At 41.7% G+C, this 15077-nt stretch overlaps 1 protein-coding gene across 2 annotated transcripts in view; it reads left to right on the forward strand.

The window, feature by feature from the left end:
• The window catches only part of PPIL2 (peptidylprolyl isomerase like 2), a 109545-nt gene extending 95254 nt beyond the window's left edge, over positions 1–14291 (forward strand). The window contains exons 17-20 of one of the 2 annotated variants that reach the window (XM_067539874.1): positions 9687–9759; positions 9928–9990; positions 10507–10646; positions 13921–14291. In XM_067539874.1, the coding sequence (XP_067395975.1) occupies positions 9687–9759; positions 9928–9990; positions 10507–10646; positions 13921–13951 (307 nt within the window). In that variant the 3' untranslated portion in view covers positions 13952–14291. Of the gene's footprint in view, positions 1–9686; positions 9760–9927; positions 9991–10506; positions 10647–12201; positions 13862–13920 lie in introns of those variants that run through there. The other variant, XM_067539873.1, reaches the window with a different exon arrangement.
• Positions 14292–15077: the final 786 nt, after the last annotated feature.

Below are 15077 nucleotides of genomic sequence, written 5' to 3' on the forward strand. Positions count from 1 at the left end.
TTAGCAAGTGTGTAGGTTCTTGTATTGTTTTAATATGTTTTCTCTGTAATGCTTTCACCATAAGAATAAATGTGCTTGTTTGTGAAGAGCTGTGTGCTAACTTATAATTCTGGGCATTACGCTGTTCATAGCATCTGGGGAGAGAGCAAAGTGCAGATGCTGGCCTGGTTAGATAGTCTGGCTTCCTAAGAATATCACAGTGTAGGCAAGGAATTATACAGCCTGGAAAAACCCCAGTCACGAAGGAGAGAGCTGTGGGTCTCTACCCAAGAGATGATGGCTGAGGAGCCTAGGGAGGGTGCCCTCGAGGGACTGCAGAGGGAGAATGCAGGTTCAGTTGCTCTGAATTGTGACAACTATCGTTGTGATGCAATGGTCAAATATCAACCCAGCGAGTGTCAATATGGTGAACTCCATGGACCGTTCCCTGTAGTGAGTGCAATGGTGCTCCCACAATTCTGCTCCACTCAAACCCCCGATATTGCAAAGGTGAAGGATAGAATGCCGACCTGTATTTAAAAAAAAAAAAAAAAAAAAAAAGGGGCAATGCCTAATTGTTTTGGTTTCCACCACTGCAGATGCAAGCAGTGATGATAGATGATGCTAAATTATTCAAAGCTTTTCTAATGAGCATGTCAGTGTGGTGATAGATATGTGCAATTTTCGTAGACTATTTCATTGATAGTTCCTTAGAATCTCATGCTCATTCTTTTCTTTTCTTTTTTGAATTACAACTTCTTATGTTGACTCTTTTGATTTTTAGCCAGTTGGAAAAGCACTATTCCAAGGAGCTTAAAATAAATGTATATAGCACTCAGTTTGATTAGATGTTATACAGTAGAACTATTCAGTACATATGATATGTTGTTTTCCTCTGAGCTTCCCAATGTATCCCATGGTAAGTCTTCAGGCAAGGATTGGCTTCATTTTGTGTGTTCTGCAGAGCCAAGCATATTGTTGGCACCCTAGCACAATAGTCGTTTCTGACGTTAATGTTCCCAATACTGATACTGTAATAACTGCACTCTCTGAATTACTCTTCTCCTGCTAATGTGTCCCTTTTGCCTTTCTAGTAGCACGCCAGGTATAAGTTAAAGTTCCCATATACTTTGTGAAAGAAAAGTGGATAACTTCAGTGTCCTAGCCAAAATTCTCTCACTAAATGAGTTCTAATATTGCAAGCGGTGAGTGCACCTATTCCTATGGTAACTTTGCAGTGAAGACAAGCACTTTGGTACAGGTAGTGCTGTTAACTCAAATTGTAACTCAAATATTGCCCCTGAAATCTGAAGTCTCTTGTTTTAGTGGATTCTAAATCAGATCGTACTATTTAGATTTACAGGACTGCTCTAGCTTCAAAATGAATTTGAGGGTTATTTTTTTGGACAATATAAGAACATCAGATTCTGCACTGAGCTTTTCCCTCCTCCATACAACTCCTGTTTTTCAGTGGGGTTGCATATACGTACTTGAGGGTAAAAATTTGCCTCAATGACTTAATTGTTATAAGAATTTCTAAGTAAGCTTCTCTCACTTATGAGACCAGGAACAGGAGAAAAGCATTTATTTTAATTGCGAAAGAGGGAAGTAACATTGGGAAATTCCTCCTCTGGAGAAACTGGTTTAATTCATGTCACTACAGATTGGAAATCAAAGCCTTGCTCCGTAGCAGGTGTTAAGAGCTTGAGGCATTAGATTATAAGGATGTTTTGTGAAATACTTTGTCCCAGGGTGGTGAGGATATGAAGGGATGGTACATGTGACTTTGTGCAGTGTTGTCTTTGAAGTCAGTGGAGAATGTTGGTGTTATAAAACTGCTGTGAAATCCTGTAGTGACCGTGTTTCTCACTCCCCAGAACAGTAGTGACAATAAATGTTAGCTAAAGGAGAAGGTAAACTGAGTATAAAAAGGGAGGAGAAGAAAAGACAGTGCCTTCAAATGAAGGAGTATTATGGGCTGTGTGGATTTCCTACTGCAGTGGAGTTGCCTAGATTAGCTCAGTAAGGCCATGTCTATACTGATGACGGCAAATTCGCTGCCGCCAGATCGATCTTTCTGGATCAATTGAGCGGTCAGTATAGACCCGCTCAATTGATCAGGAAGTCGACTGATTAAACCCACTCCCTCAAGAAGTGCACAGCGCAGTGCAGACAGCACACAGAAGGGAAGCATAGCAGTCAACCTGAGTTATGCAAACTACTCTGCGTAGTTTGCGTAACTCCCGTCGACTGCCGCCAAATCGCGAGGTAAGTGTAGACCAGGGCTAACTACCCTCCCCAGTGATAATTGGCAATGAATTGCCTGACATTAAAAATGTTGTAATTAACTTGCAAATTAACTAGTGTCTTTTGCTAATTTCTAACTGCTTGGTAATACATTTAATTGAAAAACCCAAATTGGTGTGAACCACCTGCTATTTGCCATCTCTGGCCAGTGTGGGTAGGAGTTTTCTTCTGGCTGAGAAGCATTTTAGGAAGGCCCGCTGCATGGGAACATTCCTCTGAGTCCCTTTTTATATCATTACCCTCACTGGCATACAAAGGTATTTCTCTCTCCTCCTGCTCTTGCATTCTCAGAGATTTCTGCTCTCAAGAATTGCATGACCAGCGGTAACATTACTTCCAGGAGAACAACTTAGGCTCACTGTGCTCTCTGTGCTGATAATCTTTATGCATGTGTCATGTCATAAAGTTTTGCAAGCAGCTAGTCGGAGCCAGCAATCTTTGAATAGTGATAGTAGTTCTGCCTCTGAGTGTGAAGGTTTCTTCAGCTCACATTTGATTTCCTGATTTCAGAATTCCTGGACAGGACACCATTGGAGACCTTGACTTCTCTTACTCAAGGTCAAACTATACACTTGGGTGGACAGGGAGTGCTCCTGGCAAAGGAAATAGGATCAGGTCACGGTTGACTTTCTCCTCTTTTTTTCCCCCAATCACATTTCCCACCAAAGCAGTTTTTCTATGAGTGTAAATGCCATGCTGCATTATAGCATTATATTTGAAGGACTGACTCCTGCCAGAGCCCTCTTTGGAATTGGAGTGATCTCTGGGAAGCTTATTAGCATGTGTGTAGTTTCTTCTTTTGTTGTATTGTTTTCTGTGTAATGCTTCTCTTTAAGAGTGAATGTGCTTGCTTAGGCAAAGCTGTGTGGTACCTTAAAACTGATCAGTTATGCTGTTTATAGCCTCTTAGGAGACAAGCAAAGAAGGCCTGCGTAGGCAGTCTGATTTGCTGGGGAACTAACAGTATCGGTGAGGAACTTTGCAACCTGAAAACTCGCCGGTCAGATGCGTGTCTCCACCCAAGAGAGGGAACTTCTGGAAGCTGGGGGTCTGAATGGGTGCCCCTGGTGGACCATAAAGGGGGAGTACAAGTGCAGTTGCCCTGAACTGTGGCCACTGTATCTAAACATTAGGGTATATTATTGATGAATAATGTATCGTATTTGTTACCGTTTTATAACTAATTACATCAGTTGTGGTTGAAATCAAAGCCTATTAAGTAGGAAAGCTCTTCATATAAGCAGCAAATCCTGCCACCTTCAGTTTAGGAGGGCTCCAGGAACAGAGAAGTTGTGCAGGAGTGGGAAAGGGAGCCCAAACCCATTGTGCGCTGCAGGGCCAACTCCGCATGCAGCAGGGCTCAGGACAGAGGAAAAAGTAGAAGTGAATCCAGTGAATTAACATTTGTGGATCCACTGGCAGGAGCTACTGCACCATCAGGGCTGCAGTTTCTGAGCTTGGGTTCAGCTGTTTTGGTCACACTCATGTTAGATTGCGTGTGTATGCAGACACTCATGCACAAGAGATCCATCTAATATATACACCTATATACAAACACACCTATGATCTATCCAATACACACACAGGGTATAGATATATAAAATATGTGGACCTTGTTTTTATAAACATGAACTTGAGAGGAAAATTATTTTCCCAAAACAAAAATGTTTTCTTCCTGGTCCATGTTTTTGTTTCTCATTAAAAATTCCAGACACATTCCTGCGTTGTCTTCTGAGCAGAAAACTATGATTTTGGATTCATGCCATCCACATCACTGCATGAGGTTTAATTCATAAATTCAGCAAAACTAAAGAAGTGAGAAAAGAATACAGTAGACAGAGATGTGTGAATGCTGGTGAAGGTGCTAAGTCATATTGGAAAGGAGAAATAAATTCACTTGCTTAATTTTTTTTAACAGAGGACTTCTATGTGATATTTGGAAGCCCATTTGTTAGGGGTTTTGAGGCTTGTAGGGTTTTCTTTTAGGAACAGCACTAAATAATGTAGCTGTGAAGCTAGTAGTTTAAGGCTTACTAAATGAAATCTGCTTATCTGGTAGACATAGAGCTTGCTCTACATGCTTCGTTTTGGTTTGGTTCACATAGTAATGATTTGGCTCATGGTGATTAATTGTAAAGGAAAGGTTTTGACTGAGTTAAGTACTACAAATTATCATGCAGAGTTGACTGCATTTATGATGCCTGGTTGCCCCCCTTTTAGAACTAACCCAAAAAAGAAGGTGGATTTTTAAATAAAACCTGTAGCTTGCAGAGGTGTGAAATTTTCCACACCAGAGTCAGTTTAATTTTCAAGAAAATAGAAATATACGTCTTGAAGGAGTTAAGGGTGCATTTCTTCATGTTACTATGGTAAATGAAGCAAACCTAAACATACCTGCCTGATTTTCTATACTCATATGCAATGTAGCATTTATCATGCTCCACGGAAAATAAAATAAACTGTTGTAGAGACTTTCTTTTTTCAGAGGTAAATATGTAGTTAGGCTAAAAAATGAGCATCTTACTGTGTGTGTTGGAGAAATAAAGCAAAATCTTCAGTAATCTCAGTTGTCCTAATATAAATATGTATGATGACTTGAAGGTACCTGCATTTCTGTTACAGGGTATCCTCTGAACAGATCTGTTTTCACAGGTCAGTTCAGGACAAATCATGAACAACACCCTATAATTTTAGTAAGAGGTATCCTTAAGGGCCAGAGTGGGTGGAAAACATTAAACCTATTTTCACCTTCACCACTTCCACTGCTCTGCTAACTTCTAAATTTAGCATAACTGATGTTGAATGGGGAATGATAATACTGTGTGATTAATTGCCATTTGTATTGTGTACATATGACATGAAAGGGTAATATAGGTTATTAGTCTGAATTTGTGGCATTTGTTTTTTATTATAATGCAACTGTTATATAAAGATATCTGTATTGAGATTTCAGGATTTATTCCTGAAACCTGTTGGATGAAATCAAGTAGAATATTAATTAAATATCCAATACCGCTTCTATTGGGAGGTTGTATTCTTGTGATCTGTAGATCTTTTCCGTATGTCGCTTCAGTTAGCCTGTTCCTTTGCAAGATATGCAGTTTATGCACAGGATTTGTGTAGTAGAACAGGCAAAGCCCCCAAACCCTCAGTTACTTCTCTAGCATGTTTTTCTTCAGTGTACATGAAATCATTGCTTTAATGGGTATCAGCACATTGGTTATGTGCATTGAATCTTGTCGTCATGTCAATGATGGTATTACCACTTAAATTCATGAGGTTTGACAATAACATTTAATTAGGCTTGCAGAATTGATTTTTTAAAATATTTTTGTAATTTTGACAGGTAATACCAATGTTCTTTTTTAAGCAATTTTTTATTGATTTAAATTTTCACAGTTGTGGGAAATTATGGAGGGGTCAGACTAGTTATTTAATGACAGTAGACATTAAGAGTCAGAGACAACCTTTAAAACACAAATTGGCAACATCATCTATCAAAATATACAAAGTAAATATAGCAAAAACAATGAGAGTCTTGTAGCACTTTAAAGACTAACAAATTTAATTTCTGCAGGCATAAGCTTTGGTGGGCTGTAACCCACTTCATCAGATGTAAGGAATAGAAATCAGATAGGGGGTATATATATACATCATCTGCTAGGATAGGTTGTAGATCCTTAATGATGTGTTGGAGAGATTTTAGCTGGGGGCTGTAGGTGATGGCCAGTGGTTGTTTTCTTTGTTGGGTCCATCCTGTAGAAGGTTACTTCTGGGTACCCATCTGGCTCTGTAAATTTGTTTCTTCACCTCTCCAGGTGGGTATTGTAATTTTAAGAATGTTTTATGGAGATCCTGTAGGTGTTTGTCTCTGTCTGAGGGATCGGAGCAAATCCGGTTGTATCTTAAGGCTTGGTTGTAGACAAAGGATCGTGTAATGTGTCCAGGGTGGAAACTGGAGGCATGAAGATATGTATTGCAGTCAGTTGGTTTTCAGTATAGGGTGGTATTAATGTGACCATCATTTATTTGTATTGTAGTGTCCAGGAAGTGGATTTCTTGAGTGAACTGGTCCAGGCTGAGGTTGATGGTGGGGTGGAAATTATTGAAATCCCTGTGGAATTCTTCGAGGGACTCTTTCCCATGTGTCCAGATGATGAAAAGAGAGGTGCTTGGGGATGAGTTTTGAGGAAGCGTTGTTCTAGGTCAGCCATAAAAATGTAGGCACACTGTGGGGCCATGAGGGTGCCCATAGCTGTGCCACTGACTTGAAGGTATAGATTGGCTCCAAATCTGAAGTAGTTGTGGGTCAGGACAAAGTCACAAATTTCAGCTACCAGGTGTAAATATAGTTAAATCAACATATTAAGTTCTTAAGCACAATTTATCTTTCCTTGCCTATCTCTAAATTTTGGTTCTCAAAGGAAATATTTTTTCATGGGTTTGTGCGTACGGTGAAATTGATGCTCGCCATCATTTACCAATAAAAATCTAATCCTTCCAAGCTTAGTCTGAGTCTATGAGCCTACCTATAATGAAGGCTATATTGCACAGGCCGTGCCTTTTCAGAGCCTGAATATCTATCCTTGTCTATTACAAGCATTAATTTATTCAGTTAGGCAAATAAGGGGAGAGTCAGCAAAATCCCTTTAAATCTCATCTTTTGAAGTTCAGTTGGAATATTTAACCCTCTGCAACCAGCTGCCGAGCCATTAGCGTATGGTATCATGCAAGGTATAAAAGAATTTGGGCTTAATTTTTAAGTGTTTTTTAAAATCCTAATAATTGTCATAAAGATGCCTTAAATCTATAAAATGATTCAGTTGTGTCTGTGGCCTGGTTTACACTACTGCGCTGGGTTGATGTGAAATATGCTAATTACATAATGTAACTAGAGTATCTCACATCGACGTACTTAAATCTATGCAGTGCAGCGTCTTCACAACGTTGTGTCGACGCTGCCTTCCACCTTTCAGAGAGGTGGACTAATTGATTCAAGCGCTCTCCTGTCGACTGAGCAGGTCTGCACAGACCCGCTCAATCGATGCTGCTGCATCAATGCCTGCCACCATGGCAGTTGTAGACATTTCCTGAGTGACAGTTACTTTAAAAAATTCCATCCCAGAGAAACCCAGAAGTGCTATCCACATTTAATATCATTTGATATTTTTACAAAAGCCCTCCCATTGTTTTTAGTCTGAGGGTTTTTTGTTTTTTTTAAATCAGCCTGAAGCAAAGAACAAAACCAAGTAAACTATTTTTACTTAGGAAGTTTCTTTTCCTTATTTATTGTTCCTGTTTTCACACATCAGCACAAAGGAAAATCTGTAACATTTAAAGTAAAACAGCCATAAGTGTTCTGAGAGAAGCAGCCATTGGCAGCATTAACAAACCATTGTGCATACAGTGTACCGATCCAGTGCCTATTGAAGTCAGTGGGAGAATTCTTAGCTAAGCACACAACGAAGATTACTTTTTGATGCTTGTGTGATGTTATTTTCTAACAGCTTGTGGGGTTCAAAGTGACCTCCAAAACTGCACCTCTAAAGTTAGCAAGTACACCCAATTATCTAAGCAGGGAATGCTATATTGAAATGGGTCCCAGCTTATATATGGACTGAAAAAGAGACCCTGCTAGACCTCTGCTCTCCAGCTCAGCTTGACATTGTAAAAGCTTCAACATGACCCTGCCTGATCTGGTGGTGTTTCCATGCAGGAACTGTAATTAAAAGGAACACAATAGAGCATTAGATTTAGAGGGAACACTTCAATCAGTGTGAAATGTTCTGGTTTTCATTATAACATTGATCCTAGTACATTGCTAAGGTGTTCTTGTGCTTATAATTCTGTACGAGCGTCTCTTTAATGGAGTCATTATGCCATCATTTTTTTAGAGCTTTTCAGATTTTAGAATAACAGTTAAGCTTTTTTTTTCTTAAACCACTTTTTCTTTCTGCAAAAGCATTTGTATCTATGTTGGTCTGTTATTTTATTACCTCTTGTTGAGACGGACTTAATTTGGGTCCACTGTCTGTGCTAAGCGCTTGTTTGTCAGATTTCCCCCAAGTGAAAGAGTTGAGATGAATTCTCTGTATGTCTTCCAGCTGTTCCTCATCCTAGAAGACATCTCCCTCCATTAAGACTCAGAATTGTCTCCATTCTACTCTGTTTTCCACTTCTGAATATCTGTTTTAATAACATCACTGATTCTAGAAGACTTTATGGTAGTGTCCAAAGTCACATCATTTTCACAGTGATCCTCATTTTAGTTCACACTGATCCAACATTTGGCCTTCACAAATTGAAATCTTGTTATTCTGATCATATACCTTAAATCTGACTTGTTAAATGTGTGCATGCTGAGTACTTCACCACATTGAAATATCAGCTCTTAAGTCAGGCAGCCATAATTTGGATACTGAGAAAATATAGCTACAATTGGAGTTTGATTTCATCCTCGCGGTGTCTGGCCTCTTTCCAGCACTGAGTGAAGGATTAGTACAGGTGATTTGACACTGCTAAAATTCTTCAGCAGAAGGCTTCTGGGTGCATAGGGCAACTAACTCTTCCCTTTCATCAAAACCTCCCGATGACTGAATTCTGAACATTGAATTCTGACCCTTGTATTGGATTATTTTACATCTTGCACTTTGGCCACAATCCAGAAAAACACTTAGGCACATGTTTACCTTTTAAAGCACATGAGAAGTTCCATTGAATTCAACAGGAATACTTAGGTGTTTAAATCCAAGTGTGTGGTTGTGTCCCTTGCTGGATAGGGCTTTTATTATTCGTGATTTATAAAGACCCAGGGCTAGTTGCTAGAGTGAAAGTGCTTAATAATACTAGAAGAAATTATCTCACTTCAGTCAAAACCAGTTTGCTTCTGTGGGTTATAATTTGTGATAAACTGATATTAATTCCTTTGTTCCCAAGTGCTGATTGGGGGGATGTCACAATATTAACAGACCTCAAATGACTCACCATTGTGTTAATTTTATCTCCCTTCTTTAAGAATGTTCGGTTGGCTTTAAAACCTTAGCTTTGGCCATGGCCATGTTGGGACATATATTGCCTGGGTTTCTATCAGTGCTTAATCTGTTCTAGGGCTCAGCCCCGGCACTTCTATGCTTGGTAGTTCATGGCTCTGGCACTTCTGGTCTTGCTGCATCAGTTATGAATGTAAAAAAATTGCTTGAGCCCCGGCACCTGATTGGTTGAGCCCCAGAACCTCTTTCATTACAAATTAAACTCTGGTTTCTACCTGTCTGTCAGCAGGTCAGACTGCTGAGTACATGTAGGGTGGATTTGTCTCTCTTCATGCTGAGTGCACACCTGCTGCCATCACTTGCCAGAATGGATGATTATAGCTGGAAATTAAGTCCTTTCTTCTGTTTTAGAGTGGTTGGTGGTTTTGAGGCTCTGACAGCTATGGAGAATGTGGACAGCGATCCAAAAACAGATCGTCCCAAGGTACTACTTAAACAGAAAGGGTTACCAAAAAAAGAGAGAGCGTGCATGTCTCCTGAATGCATTGTACATCCGCTTGTTACTGCTTATTTTAAACATTTACCTTCAGGAAAACGAAACCAACCCAATTAGCAGATTCTGATAACTTTATTTTTCTTTTCCTGTCCCCAGGAGGAAATCCGAATTAAATCAACAACTGTTTTTGTTGATCCGTATGAAGAAGCAGATGCTCAGGTGAGGAGGGAATTATCTAGGCTTGCAAAGAAATATTTAACTCTAAAACATAGCCTTGTCTGCTTCACTGTGAATTCATACTCCTATGTTGCATTCCACTCTCATTGTCCATGGGGTGTGTACCACTGTTTACAGGCAAAGATTAGACAGTTGCAATTTGAGGCTGCCTCAGTTGCTAGAAACATTGCCAGTGTTAGAATGGATAGTAGTATGGACAGTAAAGCAGGGCAAGGTTTACAACACACCAGACTTGTAAAGCTTCCCGCCATGCCCTCAGTGTTAGGCAACTGCCATTGGGAAGGTAGAGATCTCTTCTGCAATGAGTGATAGCTATAGACAGTTCATTCGTAGTGGCCCCCTTGAGCTACTGTTAGCCAAGCGTGTCCTGTGAGGCATAGCAATGCTAGTCAGTATTTTATGGTGGGGCTTTGCAGCTACAAAAGCACTTTCAACCCCATCGTCTTTTCTTTGAACTAGTCTCTTGTAAGATACTCTAATTATACTCATTTCTCTCAGATCTCTGCAGAGAGAGAGACAGCGCGACAAGAAGAGGAAGCGGCCAAAACTAAAGCTAAAGCTGTCATGCCAAAAAAAGAGAGCCAGGCTCCCAAAACTTACCGGCAGGGCATCGGGAAGTATATTAATATGGCTGCAACGTAAGTCTCGCGCACAATTGTGCTTTGTTCAGTGTTTGTGCTGTCTTGCCCCTTTCCTCTGTGGCACTAGCGCTACCCAGTGCTATTGCTCAGTATTGTGTGGGAGACACTGTCACGTACCAGATGTTTGTTTCGTACCTATGGACCTAGCTAGGGACATTCATGTACCAGTCCCAGTAGTCAGTGTTCTGTAACTTTTTGAAAGGCTCAGTGTAAAAGCCACAGCTGATCATTAACAGCAGGTATATGCAGGCTTGTAAAATTACAACCACGTTTACAGTCTTTGTTGAGGAGCCTGTCCATCGCTTCCTGGACAGGACCTGAATTCAGTCCTCTGCGATTCCCCTTGTGCAGTTGTTACCAATAACTCTGAAAGCATCAATTCCCGGCACACACTTGGTATTCTTGATCGTTTAGCTTTCAAAGGGCAAGCACCAAGTTCTGGCCCAGCTTTTCAACTCTTTTGACAAAATTAATAGGAATTGATACTGCTGCATTTTGAACAGGCTTCCACCAAATCCTCCCACCAGTACAGCTGTCACATCGGCGTGTACACAAAGCATGTTCTGTGTGTGCAGCCACGGGCACCCGACTAGCCTGTATGTCTGTGCATTTGAGAGGTTTTGGTGCCCATTAAGTTTAAAATATGTCCTGTCTTTTTAGCCAGCTTGTGTACATTGTCAGTCACTTGGGGCTTTGAAAAGTTGAGATACCAAATGTTGCTGTTTGCCTCTAATTTAAAATTGTGCTGAAATTCAGTTGAACTTTAAATTGCTTTTTTGCTCCATGCTAGTTACTGTGGAAACACAAAGGAACGTTTGCAGGATGAATAGTCTATACTGAGTGGGCTGACTAGGTCCCTGAGTTTTTCCCCACACTGCAGTGTGACACTGGCCTCTAATGAAACCTTGTGTGGGTTCAGTCTGGTCCCTGTTGGCCACCTCATGGGACCTGGCCATTTCTGAGTGATTCACAGGCTTTGCTCAAGAGAAGCCGGTAAGGGCAACATGGGCTGTTTTGATCTGGATCGAGATACGTTGGCAGCACTGGCAGGGGTGGGAAATATTGCTCAGCCTCTCCCTTTTCCCCACTTGTATTGTGCCCAGCTCACTGCAGAACCCTTTTGCTTTCAGAGATCCCAGACACTCCATAGGAAGGTGCTAGGGAGCAAACAGGCCCATGCTTTCACAGGGGCTGTGCCTACAGAAGTGCTGCAGTTGGATTTGCCTGTGTTCCTATGTGCTGGGCCGCCTGAACAAAAGTCCTAGATTCTAACCCCCCCACACCCCCTCCACATCTTGGACATATTCAGAATCCAAACCGGGAACCATCTCCAAAGTTTGAAGTGGCCCGTCCCTTAAATGAGCTAGACCAAAGCCTGCATCTCCAACACTCCTGCAAACCACATCTCAGTGTTGCAGTTAAAGCTTCTCTGTAATTTGTATGTGACAGGCTGGCTCCTTTCTAGATCACACTTGGACGGAAAAGGAATCCAGCTGCTTTTAGCCCAGCTAACATCAACAGTCACTGCTATTTGTTTTCATTTTGGCTTTAGGAAACGAGCAGCAGATGATGATGGGCCTTCAACCAGTGCAGCTGTGAAGAAAGAGAAAAGGAACACAGGCTTTGGGGACTTCAGTTCCTGGTAGCCGAGTGGAGAGCCTGTCACTGGAGCAGTACAGCAAAAAAAAAAAAAAAAAGCCTCCCACCAACCCCACAGGGGCCTGAGAGACAGGCTGTCCTGGGGAGGGAAAGCACTGCCCCCCCCCCTCCAGAGGGGAAGAAAATCACTGCATTGTTAAAGCTCCTTAATGCAGCTTTGTTCTCTACATTCCTCCGACTGCATCTTCCTCGAAGGCCTTTGGTGTGGTGGGTTTTATAGCTGGGCAGTGGGCACCCCTCTGTTTTTTCAGACTGTTGATGTTCTACGTCTTTCTCTACTTCGCTGCTTGGCAGATTAAGCAGAGCCGCCTCCCGCTGGGACAGGCGCTCCAGGCGCAGTTGGGGTGGTGGGGGAGCTCCTGTCTCAGGGAATGGTTTCCAGATGAGACAGGTCAGTGCCAGCTGAGTGTATTGATGGGGTGCTAGCCCTTGCTGTAGGGGAGAGTTTAGTCTTCTCCCAGCTCTTTGCGGGAACCCTGGGGCTCCACCTGTCCTTTTTCTCTCCCCCTGCCTGCCTTATTCTGCCCATGGAGGACTGCCTCTGGAGCCTATCCGTACTGCTCTTTAATGGGCTAAGACGTTGCTGTCAATCAACATAAATCCTCTCCGTGGGCCTGAATGAGCTGTCTTCACAGCCACCCAAACCTGCCAGCCTGGGAAGCCTAGTCCACAGCCCCTGCCTGGCACTGCAGTGCAATCATTAGGCCACCAGCGTGGCCCACTTACTGTTTTGTCTTGGCAGCCAGCCTTGCCCAGAGCCATTGAAACACCTCTGTCACCATCACTGGCACTGTACTGAAGGGCAGACGGTATCCGTTCAGGCCTCTCTTTATCGCCAGTGCTGTTCGTGTATCCTCCTTTTGGGACAAGTGGAATAGTAAGAAGCAGCATTGTAGATTTAGTTCTTAACTCTGTCCTTGCCAAGGCAGTCACACTGCAGAATAACCGTACTGAGTTCTGCTCTAATAAGAGCCCATCAGCATTAGAGAGAACCGTGCTTTCACTAACTGCTGACGACAGTCCAGAAATCATGTCCATCTGATAGCTCCTGTGTACAGTCTCCAGCTGGAGAGACTTCATTAGGATGTGATATTAGAGGGCATGCACCTACTGCACCTGTTCAACTCATCTGCTTAAAGCTCTTCCAGCATCAGCCCAAAATCTATTAATTACTCACAGTAACCAGGTGCCCACAAATAAAGAAATTTCCAAACTAAAGATCTTAGGAAGAAGAGACTTGGATAAGCCAATAGCATTTAAGCTACAAGTATTCTTCACCCTCTCTTTGTTACCATCCTTGTGGGGCAGAGAGGTTCTCTAGGACCAGTACAGGTCTTTTCCACGGCTCCTCCCACACACTTTACATCAGCAGGAATCCCCACCTTCCTCCAGCTCAGCTTTCTGAGGAGTTGAGTAAATGCTTTTGCAATCAGATTTGTAAATCATACATTTATATCAACAGTGTTTTGTTTGAGGAGAAGTCTGTATTTATACATTGCAGATAAGAACTTTGGGTAACACATTTTCATTAAAAGCTTTTATTTCCTTTTGAACACTTGCTTATTTCCTTTTGAACACTTGTTGTGACTGCTCTTATTCAAATATTTTCTAGGACCATGGTATTGCAAAGTACAAGGAAATGACTCCTCCATGCTGTAGAAGATATACCTATAAAGAACTTTGGACTCTTTGCAGACAGGAGTATGACTTCCTGTAAATTATAGGAAGTTCAAACGAGCTTGAAAAGAATAGGGATTTTTTGTTTGTTTGTTTTAAAATATTTTGCAGCATCTAAGTTTGAAAAGAACAAGCATGTATCCAGATCTTGGCACAGGAAACATTGTGGTATTTCCCTGAAACTGACTTTTTGTGTTTTACTGAAACTTCGAGCTCCTTTTCCTGGCAAATCTTTGCTGACTCTCCTGTTAATAACTGTTGTAATACGTGTTGTTCCAGTTGCAAAGCTCACAAACCTTGCAGTAGCTGGTTTCCCTGCTTAGCTTCCAGTTCCATTACGGCATGGCATTTTTATAGCTTTTGAGAGAGTTCGGTGCAGCCTAGGCTTCTTAAACTCCTTATCGCAGCAATAGGTGTAAACAAACAAGGGGATAAAAATTTGATGTCACGCAGTCTTCACCCTGAGACATTTCAGTCACAGCAAACACCACTTATACATTCAACTTCAGTTTGTGACACACTGGCACTAGCAGTTTGGTCGGTGGCTGGCTGGAGATATGCTGGTAGTCCTAACTGATTATAGCAAACCCAGAGACTGAAATTCAGGTACCTAACTGTAAACCAACATTAGAGAGGGTGGTCCTATCTATTGGTCCTTAGGCTGGGTGTTGGCTCCAAATTTGGGATCGTAGCAGTGGTTGGTTTGGTTTTATATAAAACATTGCAGAACGTAGGTCCTTTCTCCACCCTTTGTCTGTTCAGACTATAAGCTCTGTGAAGCAGGGACTGTCTACTATTCTGATTGTTCAGCCCCATTATTTCTGTTCTCTCCATTCTTCTTCTTGGTGCTTTCAGTGACTGTTAGGGGGTGACCACCACTATTATTCGTTACCTTTGTACTAAATACACTGGGGTGGTAGGAAAGGTGTGGCTTTATTTATAGGTGACAGACATGGCAGTAGCTATTTCGAGTGTGAAAGTTAATACTGTCCCTCTCTGCTGCTGTGCATTGATACAGTTGGAATCCTAGAGAGAAAGCTGGTGTATGATTTCACTGCAACACTGTGTTAACAGTAGATTCAGCAACTTGCC

This window comes from Emydura macquarii, unplaced genomic scaffold (genome assembly GCF_026122565.2).
Source record: "Emydura macquarii macquarii isolate MOO-44397 ecotype Brisbane River unplaced genomic scaffold, CSIRO-AGI_Emac_v2 contig_554, whole genome shotgun sequence".
Classification (NCBI taxonomy): domain Eukaryota; kingdom Metazoa; phylum Chordata; order Testudines; family Chelidae; genus Emydura; species Emydura macquarii.